General features: G+C 45.0%; 1 protein-coding gene across 6 annotated transcripts in view; it reads left to right on the top strand.

The window, feature by feature from the left end:
- The window catches only part of LOC117310372 (steryl-sulfatase-like), a 184,525-nt gene extending 171,909 nt beyond the window's left edge, over positions 1–12,616 (top strand). For all 6 annotated transcript variants that reach the window (XM_073799015.1, XM_073799013.1, XM_033849899.2 and 3 more), the window contains one exon: positions 9,609–12,616. In XM_073799015.1, the coding sequence (XP_073655116.1) occupies positions 9,609–9,982 (374 nt within the window). In that variant the 3' untranslated portion in view covers positions 9,983–12,616. The remainder of the gene's footprint in view (positions 1–9,608) is intronic.
- The last annotated feature ends 11,030 nt before the right edge of the window (positions 12,617–23,646 follow it).

The raw sequence follows: 23,646 nt of genomic DNA, 5'->3' as shown, positions 1-23,646 counted from the left end.
ACCATTGTTGAAACATACGTCTACTTTTTTTTTTATTGGCGTATAGTTGATTTACAGTGTTGTGTTAATTTCAGCTGTACCGCAAAGTGACTCAGTTATACATCTATACATTCTTTTTCATATTCTTTTCCATGATGGTTTATCACAGGATATTGAATATAGTTCCCTGTGCTCTACAGTAGGACCTTGTTGTTTAACCCTTCTTTATATAACAGTTTGTATCTGCTAATCCCAAACTCCCAATCCATCCCTCCCCCAAATCCCTCCCCCTTGGCAACGCACAAGTCTGTTCTCTACAGACATCTAATACTTTTCGACTAAAGTTTTCGCTTGTATGACCTAAGATTACATTAATTCTTGGACGAAAAACGTGTCAGCCATGACTTCTGTTCATTTGTCACAATGCAACCTTGCTTCCTTACAGAGACAAAATACATCAAAATGGGAGTTTCTTTCTCGAATGCCCAAAGCACAGTGTTTCTGAACGAGTCCTCCAGTGTTAGCTCAGCACCCAGCTTATTCGCAGCTACCATAGGCCACTTCTTCTGCCCTTTCCCCCCTGACGTACTCGCTCCTACTGATTTTCTGCAATATTTTGCACATCTCTCTTCCTCGATGTCAGCATGGGGCATATGTCAGTTCTCACAGTATTCCTGCTTGTTTCTAGCTCCGTCCTGATTTGCTTCCATCTGCTAGCAGAGTGGGCATTTTCTATGGGAACATTTTAGTTCTAACCAAGGCATGTTGTAGTGAATATTTGTGTTAAGTATTTATATTAGGTATTCATATTTATATTAAATATTTGTGTCTTCCTCACCTTCAGATCTTCTATCCACAAATGTTTTGTAGGTGGTTTTAGGCTTTTCCCTCTGTTACTCTCTTATTCTTTTTTTTTTTTTTAACATCTTTATTGGGGTATAATTGCTTTACAACGGTGTGTTAGTTTCTGCTTTATAACAAAGTGAATCAGTTATACATATACATATGTTCCCATATGTCTTCCCTCTTGCGTCTCCCTCCCTCCCACCCTCCCTATCCCACCCCTCCAGGCGGTCACAGAGCACCGAGCCGATATCCATGTGCTATGCGGCTGCTTCCCACTAGCTATCTACCTTACGTTTGTTAGTGTGTATATGTCCATGACTCTCTCTCGCCCTGTCACAGCTCACTCTTCCCCCTCCCCATATCCTCAAGTCCGTTCTCCAGTAGGTCTGTGTCTTTATTCCTGTCTTACCCCTAGGTTCTTCATGACATTTTTTAATCTTCTTAAATTCCATATATATGTGTTAGCATACGGTATTTGTCTGTTTCTTTCTGACTTACTTCACTCTGTATGACAGACTCTAGGTCTGTCCACCTCATTACAAATAGCTCAATTTTGTTTCTTTTTATGGCTGAGTAATATTCCATTGTGTATGTGTGCCACATCTTCTTTATCCATTCATCCGATGATGGGCACTTAGGTTGTTTCCATCTCCGGGCTATTGTAAATAGAGCTGCAATGAACATTTTGGTACATGACTCTTTTTGAATTATGGTTTTCTCAGGGTATATGCCCAGTAGTGGGATTGCTGGGTCATATGGTAGTTCTATTTGTAGTTTTTTAAGGAACCTCCATACTGTTCTCCATAGTGGCTGAACCAATTCACATTCCCACCAGCAGTGCAAGAGGGTTCCCTTTTCTCCACACCCTCTCCAGCATTTATTGTTTCTAGATTTTTTGTTGATGGCCATTCTGACTGGTGTGAGATGATATCTCATTGTAGTTTTGATTTGCATTTCTCTAATGATTAATGATGTTGAGCATTCTTTCATGTGTTTATTGGCAGTCTGTATATCTTCTTTGGAAAAATGTCTATTTACGTCTTCTGCCTATTTTTGGATTGGGTTGTTTGTTTTTTTGTTATTGAGCTGCATGAGCTGCTGGTAAATTTTGGAGAAGAATCCTTTGTCAGTTGCTTCATTTGCAAATATTTTCTCCCATTCTGAGAGTTGTCTTTTGGTCTTGTTTATGGTTTCCTTTGCTGTGCAAAAGCTTTGAAGTTTCATTAGGTCCCATTTGTTTATTTTTGTTTTTTGGGGGGTTTTTTTGTTTTTTTTTTGCGGTACGCAGGCCTCTCACTGTTGTGGCCTCTCCCGTTGCGGAGCACAGGCTCCAGACGCGCAGGCTCAGCGGCCATGGCTCACGGTCCCAGCCGGTCCGCGGCATGTGGGATCTTCCCGGACCGGGGCACGAACCCGTGTCCCCTGCATCGGCAGGCGGACTCTCAACCACTGCGCCACCAGGGAAGCCCTATTTTTGTTTTTATTTCCATTACTCTAGGAGGTGGGTCAGAAAGGATCTTGCTGTGATTTATATCATAGAGTGTTCTGCCTATGTTCTCCTCTAAGAGTTTGATAGTTTCTGGCCTTACATTTAGGTCTTCAATCCATTTTGAGCTTATTTTTGTGTATGGTGTTAGGGAGTGATCTAGTCTCATACTTTTACATGTATCTGTCCAGTTTTCCCAGCACCACTTATTGAAGAGGCTGTCCTTTCTCCACTGTACATTCCTGCCACCTTTATCAAAGATAAGGTGTCCATATGTGCGTGGGTTTATCTCTGGGCTTTCTATCCTGTTCCATTGATCTATCTTTCTGTTTTTGTGCCAGTACCACACTGTCTTGATTACTGTAGCTTTGTAGTATAGTCTGAAGTCAACTCTCTTATTCTTGAAATGCGTCATCTTTTTTATGTGACCACTGCATGTCTTTTGAAGACACACTTGATAACAATACACTGCACCCTTACGTTTATTCTATATCTCCTGTCTAGCAGATGCTCTGCTACGCTCTTTGCATATGATGCCTCTTTTAATCCTCCTTATTAAATGTGAGTTTGATTATATTCGTATTAGATTTGGCCGTAACAGAAACAAAAAGTCACGGTAGCTTATATCAGAGGGAGGTTTCTGTCTTCATCTCGTGAGTGAAGTCTAGCGGTAGGTGGTCCACAGAGTTTCAGGGATGCAGACTCCAAGCTCCGTCCCACCACCTGGAGGATGCAGCAGCTTCTTCTGCGTGGAGAAGGGTGACAGTGTCCACCTACAGGCAGCAGGAGGGAGCAATGGATGGAAAGAATGATGTTCCCCAGGCCAGAAGTTGGTCACCTGTGCACACCTGGTATCAGAGGAGGCTGGGCAGTATAGCCTTCATTATGGATGTCTGTGTGCCCTGGTGACACCCCACAACTTTGGCAGCCTGAGGATAGTTTCAGTCTCTACCAAAGTTATTTACAGATGAGGACGAAGAGGTGTCAGAGGTCACAGAACGGGCGTGCAGTAACAAGAGTTGACGCCAAGTTGGTGCTAATCCAACACTGGCTACTTTGAGAGTCTGCCCTGTGGTAAATTGGAACTTCTTCCCCCAAGACAATAAGTTCTTTTATTCACACTCGCAAAGATGATTCTTCTTCCTCACTGTTGTCTCTCTGGCCATCTCCACAGCCCCATGGACTGTTTCTGGAATTCATTTGTGTCCTCTCATTCCCTAAGTCCACCCATCCTTGGGGACCTCAGCTCTGGTCTCCCCTGGATGAACTCTGACCCTGATCCACACCCTCCCACTGCCGCCATGTCCACCCTGCACATGCCTCTGTGCACACGCTTTCTTGAAGGCAAAGGTGACGTGGAGACCCCCCGTGGAGAAATCTCTGACTTCCTGGCTCATTTATCTGCCGTGACCAAATGTCACCAAGCAGCCTGAATCTCTGGCTGGCTGGAGGCTGTGTTGGCGCTGAGTGATTTTGGGCAGGACGCCCCCAGTGGCTCTGGAGGAGAGACGCACAGAACGTACCGGGCTTCCTGTCTGCGCCCATGCCGGCTTCCGTGGTGGCAGCTGGCTTCTTCCCTCTTTTTCGGTGTCTTCCTGATCATCCCGTCGGCCCGTTCATCATTAATTTACCAGCACATTTTTATTGAGCATCTGTTCTACGTAAGGCCCTGGGCGCTGGTAATTCACAGATACATTCACTCTTCTATGTAAGGCTCTAGGTACTGGGCATTTTGCACCCGTGGGAGATAACAGTTCTTGTGTTCAGAGAGCGAGTAACCTAGAAAGAAATGGAGTCCACAGACAGTGGTAGCCCTTCAGGGCTGAACGCACGGTAGAAACTGCTGAGAGGCGCCAGGAAACAGGGGTAGCTTCTGGCTGGAGACCTGGACAGGCTCACGGAGGACGAGTTGTCGGACCTTGAACAATGGATAGGATTTCAACACACAGAGACAGTGAAGGGGAGTGGGAGACTTTAGCATGCCTTGTGTACCCACTCAGTACAGGATTCATATTTCCGTCCCCCCAAATGCAAAAACAAACGCTTAGTCAAAGGGAGTGTTTTGCTTTCGGGCGCTCAGGCATCGCTCGTGGAGCTAGGGTTCCTCTAAATCTGAATTTAAAAGCAGATGCTCTGGGTCACAGCCCTTACCTGCTTCCTCTTCTTTCTCAGTGTTTTTGTATCTTGAGTCTCAGTGCAACCAGCGCAGGAAGCTGGCAGAACCGGGTCTATAATCCATGAGCCCAGTACTGGGTCATTGAGGGTCTCGGCTACAGAGAATGGGTGGGCACGAGTCTCAGGGGTCAAGAACAAGAGCCCTTGGGTCCGCACTTCTCTGGGAGCATGTGTGAAGACACTGGTGCCCTAGGTTGCTCCACGTGGGCCCCCATCCTAGGATCTTTGGGTCTAAGACAAGAATGTGGCATTGATGTCAGGTGGCTGGCTCAGGACAGGGGAACACGGTTGGGGGGCATCATGGAAGCAAGGAGGTCGCCATGAGCGTGGGGACCTTGGGGTGGATTTTCAGACGTCTGTCCAGGAGATGAGATCAACATTACTAAGGGGGCAAGCTGAGGGTCCCAGTGGGGTGGTATGGGCCGCTCACAGTGGGAAAACACAAAAGTCTTTGAAATACTTCTAGAAGGACTCCAAGATGGCGCTATGTAGTGGGAAACACTGCTAAGACCGAAAACCCCAAATGACTCTGGGTGGCTTCTGTATGTATGCAGAATCCTCCAAACACCCAAAATAAATCTTGCCAAGAGTAGCTGTTCAACAACATTCATCAAAGGATGTCTCAATCTGAGTGATAAATTAAGAGCCAGTGTGCTGAAGCCATTTAAATTTTGTTGTCCATATTCTTTAAGAATCCTTAGGAGGAGGGGGAAGGTGTCTTAAGACTTGTATTACGGTGGCAACAGGTTTAAGAGCATAAAGAAACAAGTGTTTTTGTCTTAGATTGACGGAAGCTTTATATTCAAAGCTAACACACAGGTGGTTATTACTATGCACCTGGCATTGTTCTGAGAGCTTTACAGGTGGGCATGGATTGTTAACCCCCAAAGCAAAGCCCCGAGACCAGTACTATTCTTATGCTCACTTATCAGAAAAGGAGCTGCGGCCCTGAGAGGTTAACAGCCACGCCCAGCATCCCACAGCTAGGAAATCGCAAAGCTGGGATTGGAACCCACACCGTCAGAGCCATCAGAAAGGGGAGGAGAGTTCAAGCAGATCGTAGTCCACTAGCCACCAAGACAGGAAACCCTTCTGAGCTCAGAGACAAAGGATGTCTCCCCTTGATGCTGGTCGTGGCTCCAGGCTGACAAGACTCCTCGCATGAAGGGAAAAACACTTTGCCAAGTGGACTGGTATCTGTTAGGCAGAACTTAGCATCTAATGTCTGCAGAGGCTGGTTCCAGTGCCGCATGGACAGAAAAAAACGGGCTCTGCATTCTCTCTGTTTCTGTTCTTGGGGACCCTGTGTGCTCAGGCTTGGGGTTTCTCTGTCAACGGACCTCTGAACCTTTTCTGGTGGCTGAGTCCCTGGGAGTGATCAAAATCACAACAGCTGTTCCTGTCCTGGGCTCTCACGCCCCTCAGATCCCCAAGAAATCCCAGGAACCCACTGCTTATTTAAATTGGATGAAATAGCTGTTTCACGATTACACTTGGAAGGTGCTGAGTTCAGGGTCTAGCTTAGGAGTCAAGTTTTTCTCACTTCAACTCTATTTGCCTTTTTGTCAAAGGACTGTAAACTTTCTTTTCTCATGAATCCTCTCAGTTTTTTTCCAGTGGTGATTATGCATAAAAATGGGTTTCATAGGTAGGTAGTGATCTCCACAGCGTTGTTTTTTTTTTTTTTTTTTTTTTGTGGTTCGTGTGCCTCTCACTGTTGTGGCCTCTCCCGTTGCGGAGCACAGGTTCCGGACGCGCAGGCTCAGCGGCCATGGCTTACGGGCACAGCCACTCCGCGGCATGTGGGATCTTCCCGGACCGGGGCGCGAACCCGTGTCCCCTGCATCGGCAGGCGGACTGCGCCACCAGGGAAGCCCTCCACAGCATTTTCTATGGCCTTGACAAAGCAGCCCTCTAACTGTATGTCATCTTTGTCCTCTAATAGTCACAATTATTTCTCTTAAATTTTGGAGCGTATTTTAAACCTAAGTCGAATCATTGTTCCCATCAATACTTAGACTTTTTTTTTGAAAAAAATGTTCCATTTAATTTTCCTGCATTCTCCCTAGAAAATGTAATAATTGCTTCCTCTGGTCAGTGGGTGTCAATTGTAAGAAAGATTCAGATCCCGTGGTGGTCAAAATATTTATCTGTGACAGAGGTGAGACAGAAGCAACCTTTGTTCAGAGTGCACTGGAATTTTAACAATAGAGAAAAAAACTTTTTTAACTCAACATTTTTTTAGTAGTATATGGAGAAATCCAGGATGAAATACATTATTAAAATAATTTTGGTAAACAGGGATAAATGTACCTATTAGAAATATAAGGTGACACCAGGTACCTCCTGTCTTATCACATGATCTGCTGATTTACTTTTTTTCTGTTGAAATGACACCTTTGACAATGTCGATTCCTGGGTTTTTGGTGAGCAACGGAACAGCAAGGCTTCGTATCTTATACACCTACATGCTATAAAATGCAGCCCAGTTTCTCTCATTTGAGCAACTCCAAAGTGGTCTAAAGAAATAATACAGAGAATACTCAATGTATCGTTTTATAAAAAGTTTCAAAAGTCCAAATTGCGCTATAAAAAGGCAAACACCCCTATAGCTTACCCAACAAATCTTCAGAAAAATTCATTCTTCATTCTGCACTTGTCCGACCTGCACTGCCATACCGCCGCTGCTCCCTGTGAGGACACTTGAGGTTTATTTACTGACTGGTCCTTAAAACTGCCCGCCCGTCTGTTCACACCTGGGCAGGACAGAGCACAGGTGGCTAGTGACGGAATCTACGTGCACGGCTTTCAAAAGCAAGCGGGTAGGGCAGACCCTTAAATGAATTTGTTCCGGGAGCCTGTACTCTCTTGGGGTTTTACGCACACCAAGACTTGACTCGAATGCCAAGTTCAAAACAGCCACCAGATGTGCAGCTTTGGGGCCGGAGCAGAAGAGACTTGCTTCCCCAGGCCTCTGTCTGTAAGAGCCTCGGCCCCGCTGACCCTGATGGAGGACAGATTCTAAAGGGCTGCAGCTTCTCGCTGCCGAAAGGCTTCTGAAGGAGATCTAGGGGTCAAGGGGAAGGAGAGGGGGGGACGGGAAGAATTTGAAGGTAACCTGCTTCCTCTTGACCTTCCGCTGGAGAGGAAAGCAGGCCCTGGAATTCTTCCTGCAGCCTCGCAGCCTGAATTCATCTTTAGAAGGCAGGTGCTGACCTGTAAGTTGTGTGAAGCGACACAGCCTGTAAGTGCCATCTCTCCCAGCATCAACTACGCGACGGACGGGAGGTTCCCCGTTACGGATCCCTTCAGTGTATGTATCTAGGCCGTACGCACATTGCTTGTCTGTGCTGACTGGTTCTTCCCCAAACCAGAGGGGTTTAGTCACCTTTGAAGATGCTTGTCTGAGGTCAGGGGCTGTTTGGGGAGCACGTGGGACCCGTGGCAATTGTTTTCTGTTAATTCCATTCATTTCTTTTGCATTTGGATCCATGGGCCACTCGATACCTATAACTACACAATCACCATCTCCATGCCGACAAATGATCGAAGTGAATCAAATAGCTGTGTGATGCTTTCTAGTGGGACAGTCTCTATGGTTTTATATAAAAAAGCGGAAAGGATAAAGCGAAGAAGGACATTTTCGGTCTGCACCTAATTCTGCTTGGTTCGTATGTGTTGACTCTGTTTTGATCCGCCACCTTTTTCCACCCAGGAAACACTTTTTAGACCTCTGTCAGAGCATGTGTGATGAGCAGTCAGCTTTCAGAAAGCCATAACGTTGTAGGAGAAACAGGAAACCAAACATTTCACAATTATTTGTTGGTAAATTATTTTTTTCTAAAAATGGCAATATTGGGTGTTTAATGGAACACAGAAGTTACATTTTAAAAACTACGTAACCGGGCTTCCCTGGTGGCGCAGTGGTTGAGAGTCCGCCTGCCGATGCAGGGGACACGGGCTCGTGCCCCGGTCCGGGGGGATCCCACATGCCGCGGAGTGGCTGGGCCCGTGGGCCACGGCCACTGGGCCTGTGCGTCCGGAGCCTGTGCTCCACAATGGGAGAGGCCGCAACAGTGAGAGGCCCACGTACCGCAAAAAAAAAAAAAACTACGTAACCATCCTACTCTGGGGTCACATTGGAATTTTTAGCACCTTTATTAAGGTATCACATATAGAGCATAGAATTCCAATTCAGCCATTTTTAGTAACTGTATAGAGTTCTACGACTATAGTCAAATCTAATATCAGAACATTCTCTTCACCCCCAAAAGATCATTTCTGAAGCCCAGCTGCAATTTCTCCCCATCCTCACACCCGGCCTCACTAAATTCTGGATGGGATGCGTCTGGGCTTTCTTAAGAGGGAGGAAATCACATGTTAGCTGAGGTCCTAGCGTGTTTCACATGGTTCCTGATGGCTGTATGTATGTGTACACGTGTGTATATGTGTATGTGTGTGTGTCGCGTTTTACCATATCACGTACATATTAGCACTGAGCCTCCCTCTTGCCTCCGCTTTGTTTTAAACAGAAACACAGGCTGCGAAGCTTAGCATCTTGAAGTTGGAGAACAAAAAGGGTCAGAGCTCGGAGCTTAGAATCTGTTAGTCAGTGTGTATTTGCTGAGTGCCTGTCCCAAGTTTATGAGACTGAACTGTGGCAGTCCTCTTAGAGTTCTCTGCTCAAACTATTAGTAAGGCTTTTTCCTTTCTCACTAGCTTCTCCCAAGCAATTAGGGGTTGGGAAAAAGTTGGAAGAGGAAGAGAGAGGAAGAGGGGAGGGGCAAGAGAGAGAGAGAGAGAGGGAGAGAGGGAGAGATGGATCAAGGAGGAAATGCCACAGTTCTAATATGGTTAAGTTTGCATCCTAACAGCTATTGCATAATCAGCTTCATCTCTTGTTCTGTCGCAGTTAACCAGCAATGCATGGGGTTTTTCTTTTTAAGCTATGTCTCTTACCCTTTTGAGCCTTAAGCATGAGAAATCCATTCCACGCGTAATCGAGCGGTAGGTCTCTGCCTTCTTGCAGCACACGGCAGGGTGATTTCTGTGCATGTTCTCTTGGGGGTGACTCTGATGACGCTGTCCCCACGAGACCCACTTCTGTCCTTGTCAACCGCAGGCACGTCCATCTGGAAAGCCTTTTTCTTCACACCCAAGTTCTTCCCCGAGGGTGCCAACGGCTGCTTTGCCACCCACGTGTGTTTCTGTCACGGGCAATACGTCACCTACCACGACCCGCCTCTGCTCTTTGACATCTCCCAAGACCCCAGGGAGAGAAACCCGTTAACTCCGACGTCACAGCCCCGGTTTCGGGAGATCCTGGAGACCATGCAGGAAGCGGCAGCTCGCCACGCTGAGACCCTGCGGGACGTCCCCAATCAGCTGTCGCTGGGGAACCTTATCTGGAAGCCGTGGCTTCAGATGTGTTGCTCATCTTCAGGCCTGTTTTGCCAGTGCGACTGGGAGAAGCAGGTTGGGAGAGGAAGCCATTAGCCACGTGCGTCTGGGGGCGCCCGGGGCCACCCCACCTGCTGCATCATAGACGAGCTCGGGGAGTGGCACTGAGCGAAGCCAGCCCTGGCAGCTTCCCCCCCGGGACTCAGATCCCTTTTCTCTGTCTTCTCACCTGGAGACGCCATCAAAACCCCACATGTACACCCTGGGGAAAAAATCAGGGTTTGCAGTAAACAGAGGCACAGACATTAGTCACATCTTCCGAGGCCAATGTTATATGCATGCGGTAAGCGGGACTTCAGTGAGTCTGGCCAACACCAGTGCGGACGGAGAGCAGGAAGTTGCACAGGTAACTTGTTCATCTCTCAGCCAATGCATGTGATCCCCGACATAAGGCATCACTTACTCCACAAGCTGATGTGACGCTGTGGCCACTGTGATTCCCCTTATAGCGCATCACAAAAAAGAGAATAAAATTTGAAGAGTGTTTACTACATCTAACACATGCAACGTTATAATGAGTAAAAGACCATCTTGACCCATCATGGATGATGGTAAGTTCCAGTTTGGTTATTGGAAGGCAATTACTGTCAGTATTATTTGCAATAATATGAAATACTATTCGTGATATATATGTTTATATATATACAGTTTCTTCGAGAAGTTTACAGTATTTAGAATCTTATCACTATTTAAGTAAAAGCAATAGAGGCTCACAGCTCTGTCTGCGCTGCAGCCTTTTGGTGAAATCCCTCAGGAACAATAATGCCAAGACAAATCTCTCCTGTACGGATTTGCATCCCATAATTGGCAGCATTCTACTTGGGTTCTGCTGTTTCTTTGGTGAACGGAGGTTCTGAACTCAAAGGCCGCTTCAGTGATGCTGCAGTCCCTGGAATCCCTTCTAACAGGATTCAGAATTTTTGGCATGTAAAATGTGCGATATTTCATGGGGGGAGAAAGACACAAGCAATCCATCCACGACCCACACCCATGAACGTGACATCTTGAGTTCTTGCAGAATTTAATGAAGAGAGAAGGTGGTTCGTGTCCATACATACCCGTACACATGTCCGTGTTTTCTGTGGTCTGATCCTGTGGCTAAGAAACATCGATGCCTCCACCATGAGATGTGCAGTTTTGTTTGAATTCCATTTCCTGCAACCTCAGTAACGCAGGATGAGGCATAACCAGGTCACGTCGGAGACTGGGGGTTAGGGGCACAGCTGGCAAGAGTTCCAATGTCTGAGCCACCAGCCCCTCCTGAGGAAAGGATTCACTTGTGCGGAGAGCACTTAGGTCACCTTCAGGCGCTGAACATCCTCCAACAGTATCATGCAGATTCCTTTCCTGATCCGTCCACAGGAGCTGTGGTCCCTCTGCCTCCCGTTCATCTCTTTCGGGAACATGTCTGAACATCTGCTCTTGGCTCAGGGTTTTCTCCATCCCACAAGAGTGCAGGTCAATGGAATACCCCACCCCACTGGTACCCTGGCCCCTCCGGGCACTTTGGAGAGGATGTGTACAGTGTGGCTCAGGCTTTCTGACAGTGGACTCTCATTTCCTCTGTTTGTCTCCACTGAAGAATTTCTAAGATCCAGCAGCATGTCCCCAGCTCCTCTTTAAGGTCTACTATTTCAGATTTTAATCCTTCTTTTTCTTAAAAAAGAGAAAAGATTCCCGCCCCCCCCCCCCGCCCGCCCACTCCCTAGGAATGGTTTAAAGTTGGAAAACAAACAGGATTCTTTCTTTTAATGCGGATTTCTCATTGCAGAAATTGCCCGAAATCTGTCACATTGTTCTAGGAAATAGTCTCATGAAAGAATGCACCAGCATGTTACTAATGTGTTAGGGTTATTGCTATTATCATACAGAAACTATATAAAGCCACTTACGAACTTACGTTTGAAGATGATCATGTTTACTCAGAATTGAACATACTCAATGCAGATGGACTTTTACAAAACATTTTATGATGTAAGAACATGAGTTTGAGGGTGAAATAACTTGAAGGAGTTTTATAGATGATGTGAATACATAGCTTTGTATAGAATTAATCGTTTAATCTATACAATGGTAACAGCCAATGAAGAATCCATATACCTCTGGAGGTACAATGAGCTTTAAAGTATTTGCCTCAGAATAACTTGGATCACCCTTATGTTTCACGGTATTTGAAAATCAGGTTTATTTGTCATAATCATAATTACCATAGAGTTCAGACCACTTACCATCTGAAAGTTTTGCTTGGAATGTACAGCAGGAAATTGGAATTCCCATCGGTGTGGCCTCGAGTTGTATGCGCAAACCTTAGTGAGTTTTGAAGCTTTAAACAAATTCTTTTTAAAAAAAACCTGTGTATTTCTAGCATTTCGTAGATGTTAAAGGCTAAGCAAACACTAATCTATAGACAGGACACTATTTGACAATGTCAGTATCACTGCATGAAAAGCAAAATCACAACCTACGTATCGAGGTAATTAAGGATTAAAGAAAGGAAACAGATTTCAGGTAGCCCTGAAGGACATCCAGTGAAGGGTAAAGAAACAGGAAAAGTACTTGGCATCTGTCTGAACAATGCGATCTGTGAAGTGATTGCCTCTGTGCAGGTTTCCCAGAACCTTGTCCTGATGTTAATGCAAAATGAAAATAAAATTTTCCTTGGCAATTAAACATTCTGTGCTGTCGCGCTGTGCTTTCCCACAGGACTCAATTCAGCAAGCGTGCGGAGTGTTTCCTATGTTTGGGGCACGATGTTAATGGATGGGGAATATGGGTTTTAGTTCAGCAAATATTTATGGACTGTCTGAGGCTCCGGGGAGGGGTAGGAAGTATAGAGATGGCTAAGAAATAAATAGCCCATGACTTTCATGATTAGACGGCAGGGCAAGGGCCAAGTTATCCATCTCGCACACGGCCTCTTTTCAGGGGCTCACAAAAAAATGTCTAATGTCTTTTTAATGTCAGAAACAAAAACTGAACATTTGGGGTTGAAGATCATAGGCGCACAGGTACCAACGCAGTCGTAAACTAGAATTCTTTTGTGTTTTAACATGGTTTATGTTTTTATGTAACCTGTCTTTATCTTGAATCTTATGCATACGTTTCCCCCTGGGCCTTGGAAGTCTTAACCGGTCCTGGACCCAGATGAAGCAGCTTCTTTGCTCAACAGATGTTTGGGGCAGAGAAGAGTCTAAATTTTGATACGACAAACCTTGCCCTCTCTTCTCTACCTTTCGACTGGGTTCCCTAGGAAGGCAGAAGTGGAGTCAGACTAAACCGCTGAAGCCATGAGAATCAGGAAGGATGCGGTGATGCTGGGGCTCAGGTGGGCTCTCACTGACCCAGCCATTCTGGATAAACGCTAAACCATGCCCGTCGGGCGGCGGGCTGACCCATGGGTCCTAGTAGGGGGAGGTGTGCGTGGATGAAAGATGTTGCTTTGCACAGACTCCTGTGCAATACACGCCAAGCTTCGTCACCTCCTCTTTGGTCCTGAGAGGATGTGAGGTGTGATGTCAGTGACCAAGTGCCTCGTAACCTATAGCTGCCTGACTCCCCTCACCTCCCATCCATCTGGGCTGCCCTGGCCTCAGACAGGACAGTGTGGGTGCCCCGGCCATCCTTGGTGTTCCGATGCCACGAACCGGGTCTGTGTCGCTACACCTGCTTCTAGCTGACATCACTTCCTACCATCTCTTTGTGTGATGGGCTCCGAGTTAAGTGATCGTGATTTACCAGTATTTAAGAGTGTCAAATATTATGTTAGAGGAGCTGTTTCAATTAAGGAAACGTCCACTTACCTAATTAGAACACAAGCAACTTGAAAACGACCCATGTGTTCATGCAAAGGAAATACTGTCATGAAGCAATTTCTCAGTTTTCTGAGAACTCAATGGATCCTACATCTAGGAGAGCCTCAAATGTTTGCCCTAAAGGCGGTTCTCGTCATGAAGTTCAGAGCCTCTAAATGACCTCTCAGGGTACTGCTGTTTATCTTACCCATCTTCAAAGAAGCTGATTGTCAAATGAATGTATAATATATTCAAAACAGAAATAGGGCTTCCCTGGTGGCGCAGTGGTTGAGAGTCTGCCTGCCGATGCAGGGGACACGGGTTCGTGCCCCGGTCCGGGAGGATCCCACATGCCGCGGAGCAGCTGGGCCCGTGAGCCATGGCCGCTGAGCCTGCACGTCCGGAGCCTGTGCTCCGCAACGGGAGAGGCCACAGCAGTGAGAGGCCCGCGTACCGCAAAAAAGCAACAAAAAAAAGAAATAGACTCACAGACGTAGAAAACAAATTTATGGTTACCAAAGGGGCAAGAGAAGGGAGGATTCAACTAGGGGTTTAGGATTAACAGATACACACCGCTATATACAAAATAGATTAAAAAACAAGCATTTACTATATACCACAGGGAACGATATTCAATATATTGTGATAACCTATAATGGAAAATCTGAATATATATATATGAGTTACTTTGTTGTACACCTGAAATACACAATATTGTAAATCAGCTACACTGCAATTAAAAAAAAAAAGGCAGATTGTATGGTTTACCCAATGAGCAAACATAATGACTTTCATATGGTGGTCTGGGATATAAAATTGGCCTCCCTGGTTATATGAGGATCTCAGGTTTCAAACTGTATTACCTGTGCTGAGGGATGGTGGTGTTTTTCTGAAGGCCCAATTTCCGATGAATATATTATTATAAATATGAACTGTGAATTGCCTGTCAAAATTTATGTTGTCTGAATTTAACACAGGGTGCAAAACTAAGTCACACACAAAGATATGACATATTACCTAGTGGGCAGGGCCCCTCAGTAACTGCAGGTGAAGCAGAAACTGTCTCATAGCTCTTACATACGGTTTCATTGCAATGGGTATCGGGCAAGAAGACATATCCCACTTCTTTTATCTTTGGGACCATAGAGACACTCAGGCCTGGCCGGAAGTTCCCCGCACCATCCTCTGTTTGTAGCTGCAGAATGCAGAATATCCAGGTGAGGACTCTGAGATGGTCCTAAGGAATGGTGATGCCGTGACGGTAATGAAATAGCCTGGATCCCTGAGTCACCACCTGGGGCAGCTCCAGAGAAACCCCCCTCCCCTCATCCACAGGTGGCTGTGACCTGAACAGGATCTCACCTTTTTTTTAAGCCGCCGAGATTTGGAGGCTGTTAGTGCAACAGCAGCTGGGGTTACTTACCTTGACTAATAACTCTAAGCTTGGCCACATTATGTAAGCTTGACGTTCTGTGATCATTTTTTGCATTGCAAAAAGATTTTTCCGATCTACAGGTGTTGCTTTGAATAGAAGCCTATGCACTAATTTTTAATTTTGATTTTAAGGTGGGAAGAACCCTTAACATGAGATCTGCCCCCTTAACAGATTCTTCAGTGTACAATAGAATTTTTTTTTTGTGTGTGTGTGTGTGTGTGTGTTACGCGGGCCTCTCACCGCTGTGGCCTCTCCCGTTGTGGAGCACAGGCTCCAGACGTGCAGGCTCAGCAGCCATGGCTCACGAGCCCAGCCGCTCCGCGGCATGTGGGATCTTCCCAGACCGGGGCACGAACCCGTGTCCCCTGCATCGGCAGGCGGACTCTCAACCACTGCGCCACCAGGGAAGCCCTACAATAGAATATTTTTAACTACAGGCACAGGATTGTACAACAGATCTCTAGAATGTATTCATCTTGCATAACTGAAACTTTATACTCGTTGATAGGAACGCCCCATTTTCCTCACCCCGCCCCCCCCCCCACCCAGCCCCTGGCAACCACCGTTCTGCTCTCTGCCTCTATGCGTTTCCTCATATAAGTGGAATCATGCAGTATTTGTCCTTCTGTGACTGACTTCTTTCACTTAGCATCTTGTACCTAAGATTCATCCATGCTGTTTACTGAAAGATTGCCCTCATTTTTAAAGTTCAAGGGTGTCTATTATTAAAAATCAAAACAAGGGCTTCCCTGGTGGCGCAGTGGTTGAGAGCCCACCTGCCGATGCAGGGGACACGGATCCGTGCCCCGGTCCGGGAGGATCCCACATGCCGCGGAGCGGCTGGGCCCGTGAGCCATGGCCGCTGAGCCTGCACGTCCGGAGCCTGTGCTCCGCAACGGGAGAGGCCACAGCAGTGAGAGGCCCGCGTACCGCAAAAAGAAAGAAAGAAAGAAAGAAAGCCGTAACATGAGTTGGTGAGGGTGTGGAGAAATTGGAACCCTCTACATCGTTGGCGGGAATGCAAAATGGTGTAGCAGCTCTGAAAAACAGTATGGAGATTCCTCAAGAAATTAAATATAGAACTACCATAGGATCCAGCCATCTCACTTCTGGGTATTTATCCAAAACATTGAAATCTGGATCTCAAAGAGATATCTGCACGACCATGATCATTGCAACATTATTCATAATAGCCGGTATGTGGACAGAATCCTAAATGTCACTAACTGATGAATGGACAAGGAAATGTGGTATATGCCTTAATTCTTTAAAGACTGTCAACCGTATGAAGGTGGCAAACAGAGAAACTTAAAGATAGAAGTATACTGGACACTACCAGCACCTGCCCACAGCCCAGAATTGTGGAGAGGTGATTCCAACTACAGTGTGAGTGAGTGAGAAACAGAGTTGCTTGCTTTATACAACCAGCAATTTGATCGTTACTTAAATCTTGAGATTCTTTCTCAAAGTGGAAGATTACATTTTGCATCATGGATTATAGGAAAATAGCAGATTTCAAAATATATATGCCTAGGCATGATGGTATTTCTAAGAGCAAAATCTTCTAATGACTACCTTTTTATAAAATATTCTGGCTAGCAGATATTTGGTCCTGTCCAAAACGCCCAAGGACACATCTCGGTCCGCACCAAAAGGTCCTTGATATTTGGTCCTGTTCAAAATTGTGTGGCATGGACCAAATAGCTCATGGACCTTTTAGACAGGACCAAATTTCAAGGACCTTTTGGCATGGACCAAAGGTCTGACGCACCGAATGTCTTACAAAAGTTTTGGACAGGACCAAATATCCTGCAAGGAATGTTTTTTAAATTCCCTGCAAACTTTATCACTTTGGAAATACTTTCAAAAATATTTCCTGTGAATATGTAAAAGACTCCTGTGAATGCGATATTTTCGTTTTGTTGATCAGATTTTAGTCTTAGAAAAAGATCAAAAGGTGATGTAATGTTTTTATGCCAACTTCTTTCAGCAACCTTTGAAATAATGCCGTGTAACTAATGTTTAATATTTCCAATTAATCCATGAATGCTTATTTCCTGTGCTTTTCTTTAAAAGTCAGCATTGAAAACATTCAGTTAACGCAGAGTATCAGTTTCGTGTTAAAATCTGAGGGGCATTTCTGCAGCAAGGTTTGAGAGCAGCGTTGTCTAGTGCCTCTCAGCGAAGGTGACAAGTGCCGTATGAAAAGGTTGGGAGAAGTTAAGAGTTTCAGATAATTCAGAAAAGGGCACTCGTGGCATTTTATCAGGCGAGGCAAATGTATCAGGTCAGTAACTGCCACGAGAGAGGGGTATGAGACAGCCCATCCATTAGAGCTTGTATCAGGGAGACGTATTCCCAGCTGTAGCATCAGAAGCAGAGATAAAGTGAGTTTCTGCAACACGTTTCATCGTCCTGAAGGTGAGGTGGGAAACGGTGCCAGGGCCCATGCGTTGCTGTGATAGGCTGGCATATGCGATGATGTTTGGTTAGACTCATGCGTCCCAGGCTTGATTCCAAGTGCATCTGTGCATTCATTAACTTAATCTTCATTCCATCTGTCAGGTAGATGTTATGATTGTCTTGTTACAGATGAGGAAACAGATATAGAAAACAGGAGGTAAACAGACTGCTTCATGCTCAGATTTATGCCGTGATGTTTTGGTTAAAAACGAGTAAACGCATAGATTTTCATGGTCTCCATGTATGACTGTGCATGCTGTCTACTGCACGACTCCAGGGGTGACATGAACACACCACCATAGCAAGAGTGCTTTCTAAATTTGTCCAGTGTGCAACGTGGGCCACCATATGTAGCAGGCTTGGTTAGATGGTGACATTGTACAAAGAGCTGGATATGTAAGTCATTGATAGAACTTATTATTTCCATTGGCCTGCCAAGGAACACAGGAGGGTGCTGCGTGAAGTCAACCCACACATTGAATCTATGAGCTGGCCTATAGACTTGAGACATTTCCAGACGAAAGAAGCAATCTGAGGATACTGACCGTTAAAATGGAGTTCAGATTAGTGGAGTTGGTTTACTGCATTTAAAGAAACAGGCATGTGGCTTTGTGTTTGTTCATTTACTATTTACAGCCCTCCCTGTGGTGTTTGCTAAAGGTCTGTGGCTTGTTCCACGGTCCAGGCACATTTAAAATTGTGTTTTGGAGGAAATGTCTCCTGTCACTTCAGAGCTGCAGCATCCGTTGTCAGTATAAAAATTTCCCAGCACTCTTTCCACATCTCAGATAGAGGCTGGTCCCCCAGACTGGTCTCAGGGTGAGGATGACACCAAACAGAGCCCCAGATGACCCACGATGACCATACAGGGTGAGCAAGGAATAATCCTTTGTTCTTAAGTGACCAAGGGCTTAGATGTCGTCACTGCACCTTTAAGTACCTTCTTCTTGACGAACTCATGTCACCACTCTGTTTCTGCAAAGGAATAATGATTAAATCTTGCCAGATACTGCATCACTCATTTTTCTCCCTTACAGATCAATCTGCTAAGGAATCCTGGGGCATTTTGAACCCTGGAATGGTTGAGGCTTAAGCAGGCTTAGAAAGATATTTTAGGTAGTTGGAAGAGAGGAAAAATGAGGATGGCTTTGGGCCAGGATGAAAAACAAACAAACAAAACACAAAAATTAACATTTACGTTGACTGAAGCTTCAGAAATGTACACATCTCCTAACCTTTCCTGAGTGGGCTTTAGGGAGGTAAGTAATCACTTCACTGGGTGACATCTTCCAGGGCATGGAAATTTATCAACGACTGTACAAGTGAAATGTCTCTGCTTCAACAATAACAACAAAGCCTACATTTAGTGCCACGTTAAATATGTTGAAAATGTTTCATCTTGTTTAATTGTATGTTTCAAATTTTTGACACTATATTTAAAGTAAAAAGAATATATAGTAGGAACAGTGATATATTTTAAATGCCAGTAAACCATCTTCTGACCTTTCATCCTTTGAATTGTTTGCCCTTTTTATTTTCACCCCAATAATGTTTAGTGAATTCTGGTGCCCCAAAAAAAAAAAATTATACAGTGTTCTTGTTTTCCCATGACAGTGTTTTAAAGGGCGACTTGTGTTAGGGAAATATTTAAAGCCATGTTGCATCATTTCCATCACAGCAAGGCAGTGTTAAAGATTTTCCAGGGCTATAAATGATTCTGCTCGTGTATAGTTGTTTAAATTCAACAGTGATGACAATTAGAAGAGAAAGACCAAGCAGAAATGAGACAGTGACTTATATGCATTATAGTGGGGGCAGGGGTTGGAGGCGAGAGGAAGATCAGTGTTCAGTATAGAAGCAAGCCGTAATCATCCCCACTTCTGTTTATGGTGCATTTCTCTTAAAAGATGAAAAAGTAGAGGTCGGAGGACTGAAGTTGCCGTGGGTCGCAGTGTGGCAATTATCCCGCAATAGACCATCTTCAGTGATTCTAGATAATGCATGAGAAAGCACTTGATGAATGCTTCTGTCCAAACAACTATTTAGCTCCGGGGCAGACAGAAGAGGCAGAATTTCAGACCTTCACCTCTCACTGTCTTGTATGCCTAAGACGTGCAGGAATCCAGTGTCAGCTCATCACTTACCATGCTTTAAAAATACATATTTCTCCGCAAAAGATGCCCTCTGTGCTTCTCTGCTCCAAGGAAGTTTTCTAGAAGTACAAGAAATCCCTTCCGAAGATGTGGAGATTTATTCTAGGAAATGACAATGCTCTTGAGTTATCTTTCGATGAGATCTGGCCACGAGCAGGGTCCCTAACAGCTAGATGGCATGCTGCCCTTTCTAGAAATTAATGGCCGTGACAAAACTGATTCTGCAGCAGCCCCGGCGAATATGTTAACTCAGGGAATGGCCTACCTACTGAGCGTCGCCCATCCAATTTGAAACATTCAGCTGTAGCACGGAGCCAGCCCTGTCCTCCACTCTCCTTCTGGTGTTCATCTAGACCAACCGCTTTGGCTCAGCTTGTCATTTCTCCTCTTTGGAACATAACCACAGAAATTTGCACGCTCTGGACGGAAAAGAATTTGACCGAGTGAATGAATGGGACTCTAAATCACTAATTTTGAGGACTGAATTTCAACATAAAAGAATTCAATCTCTGTAATGTAAGTCACGCCAGTGCCTGAGAAGGGAGGATGGTGACAAAGGCAGCTGAATTGTAAGGCACCGTTATGATTAAACACGATTATTGAATAGAACACATTTAATTCTCCTAGCAAGAGAGGGTTACCCAATTAGAAAGTGTTTTCGTCAGTACCATATTAAGACCCATTCTGATGTATCTTTCCTACTGTTTTAATTGTAGTGTGTAAGGACAAAAATGCAAACTGCAGTAGTACCCTAAACCATTTCCTAGTTGGTCGATAAATATTCCTGAACCATAAAATACGGGTTTGCCAATGTAGGGAGTTAATCACATTGCCCTAGAGTTTCTTCTATCTTGGCAGGTAAGTACAGAGTTCTTTCCAGCGTGGAACTCAGCTCTCTGATTACTGTGTAGTCCATTGTAGGTGCCAATTACTTAGGTGTTAGAAAAGCAAGGCATTTTCATCATGGACTTGGACACAGAGCAGACTATGCCTTTTGATTTTTTACATTAAATGTGATATTAGTAGAGATCATTTATTTGTAATTCGCATGGGGTTGCATTGTGGTTGTGCTGACAGGAAGATGCTTTCACTCTGCCCTCGGAAGCCTCAGCACTTTGAAATGAAAGCTTGGAAGGAAATAATGTAATGTGTTTCCTGAGAGAGGCACAGATGAAAATTCACATTTTAAAATTCATTCTCATCAGTGTTATTCCAAATGGAAAGACAGGATGGAAAGACTGCATGACAGTTGCTAGCCATAATTGGTTTAAAGCGCTGTATTGTGGAAAACGGCAAACAAACACAAAAGTAGAAAGACTGCAGTATTGAACCCTCCGTGACCTCATCCCCAAACTTCAAACACCGTCACCGTCGTGCTCATCTTCAAACACAGTTGCACTCACAATATCCCCTGGTGGTCCACTGGCTGAGACTCCACACTCCCAATGCAGGGGGCCCGGGTTCGATCCCTGGTCAGGGAACTAGGTCCCACCTGCCGCAACTAGGACTTCACATGCCGCAACTAAAGATCCCACGTGCCGCAACTAAGACCCGCGTGCAGCCAAAGATAAATAAATATTTTTAAAATAAATAAATAAACAAAAGTTTGCCTAGTCATCCCTGATCAGAACATAACCATTTTAAGGTTGCAAGGTAGACTACGTAAATGGCTACATTTTTCTCCAGAGTATCTGTATTTTCATAGGAGTAAAGAGTAAAGATGATGAACAGACAGATGGTATCAGGGTTCTCTGTGTGTCACACCATCTCAAAACTTAGTGGCTTCATACAATACCCACTTACTTAGCTCCTGATTTTGTAGGTTGACATTTAGGTGGGGCTCAGTGGGGTGAGGATTATCTCCGTGGATCTTGGCTCCAGCATCTGTAATTGGTGGATGAACAGCTGGGCTGACTGGTTTATTATGGCTTCATCCGTGAAGGTTGGCAACATCCAGGGCCCCTCTCCATGTGGCTCCCTCATTCTCCAGTAGGCTGGTCCAGGCTTGTCCTCAAGGCTGCCGTGCCGGTGGTTTCAACATCAGAAGGCAAGGGCAAGCCCAAGTGCAGAGAGTTTGCAAGCATCTGCTGTTGTGTGCTTGCCACTTTCCATTGCAGACAGGCTCCGCGGCCAAACCCAGATGCAAAACGTTGATAAGCAGACCTCCGTACTTACAGGGCATAATTGCAAGTTCACATTGCAACAGGACATGCGCACAAGGGAGGGGAAATCTGTGGCTAGCGTTACAATCTACTTCATACAGTTTTATCAATGAAAGCAAAAGGAAATGATATGGACAGCAGTGAAAACGGCAGAGTAAGGACCTCCAAAATTTCCCTTCTCCATAAAATCAGTGAGACAGCTAGAAAAAGTTGTCAGAGATAACTTTTACAGGAATCTGGAAATTAAGCAAAGGCTTGCAGCAATTCTTCGAGGACAATGGTTGAATCTCAGTAAAAAACAGTAAGCTTGGTGGTATTTTAACTTGCCGAGTGCGTTCCATCATTCTCCAGCCTTGGAAAACAACATCCCCCGGCGTCCCTAGCAGGCAGCAGAGGGAAGGAACAGCCTGGGCTCTAGCAAATCCTCATTCCTGAGGGATGGTTTATTTGTCTGTTTCTTGCCCTGACTTGGAGCTTGCCTAGTGCAAAGAGCCTTTACCTGGAGAGAATAAAGTGCTGAAACATGCAGCCTTGAGGATGAACATTGAAAACATTGTGGTAAGAGAAAAAAATCACAGCCAGGAAACCACATGTTCTATGATCCTGTTAAGACATTTCAAGAATATGCAAATCCATAGTGACAGAAAGTAGATTAGAGGTTGCCAGGGTTCAACAGACTGAATATTTATGACTCCCCAAACTTCTTCTGTTGAAATTCTAACCCCCAGTCGGATGGCATTGGGAGATGGGGCTTTTGGGAGGTGATCAGGTCCTAAGGGTGGGAGCCCTTATGAACGGAAGTAGTGCCCTTCTAAAAGAGACCCTGAAGACTTCTGTCTCCCTCCTGCTACTATGTGAGGACACAGCAAGAAGACACTGTCTGTGAACCAGGAAGAGGGCCCTCACCAGACACCGGATTCTGCCGGCACCTTGATCTTGGACTTCCCAGCGTCCAAAATGGTGAAAAGTAAATTTTTATTGAAGCTACTCAGTCTATGGTATTTTTCTTATAACAGCTCAAAAGGGTTAAGACAGAGGCTGAGAGTGGCTGGGAAGTGGCCTCTAATGGATGCAGGGTTTCTCTGTGTCGTGATGGAAATGTTCTGAAATTAGATAGTGGTGATAGTCACACAACTTTGTGACTATCCTAAAAGCCACCAAATTGTCCATGTTAAAATGCTAACTGGGACTTCCCCGGCAGTCCATTGGTTAAGACTCCGTGCTTCCAGTACAGGGGGCACAGGTTTGATCCCTGGTTGGGGAACTAAGATCCCACAGGCCGCATGGTGCGGCAAAAAAAAAAAAAGTTAAAAAAAAAATAAAATGCTAACTATTATGAGATGCAAATTGTATTGTAATAAAAAAAAAATGAGGTCCATTATTTCAATAACTTAAGAAACAAGAAAGTAAAGTAGCTCTCTTTTAGCCTTCAGTGATTCAAAGTTGACTCTCTCCATGTACCTTATGGCAAAATTGTTTAACTTTTACACCGTCTTTAGGATGGAGTCCTGGGCTTTTGATGGTGCTGTTTGTTTGTTTTTTGTTTGCCTTGATGAGCAAACCCCAGCTGTGTTCCAGCTACTCTTCCTGCCTTGAATGCCCCCTTCTCTACCCACTGACTCGTCTCCCCAAAATGGAGGAGCCACGATTTATCTTAGAATTCTTGGTTCAGTTATCTCCTCTCTAGGAAACATAC

Source organism: Tursiops truncatus, chromosome X (assembly GCF_011762595.2).
Source record: "Tursiops truncatus isolate mTurTru1 chromosome X, mTurTru1.mat.Y, whole genome shotgun sequence".
NCBI lineage: Eukaryota > Metazoa > Chordata > Mammalia > Artiodactyla > Delphinidae > Tursiops > Tursiops truncatus.
Note: the sequence above shows the minus strand (reverse complement) of the source record. Positions and strands in the feature narration are given on the sequence as shown.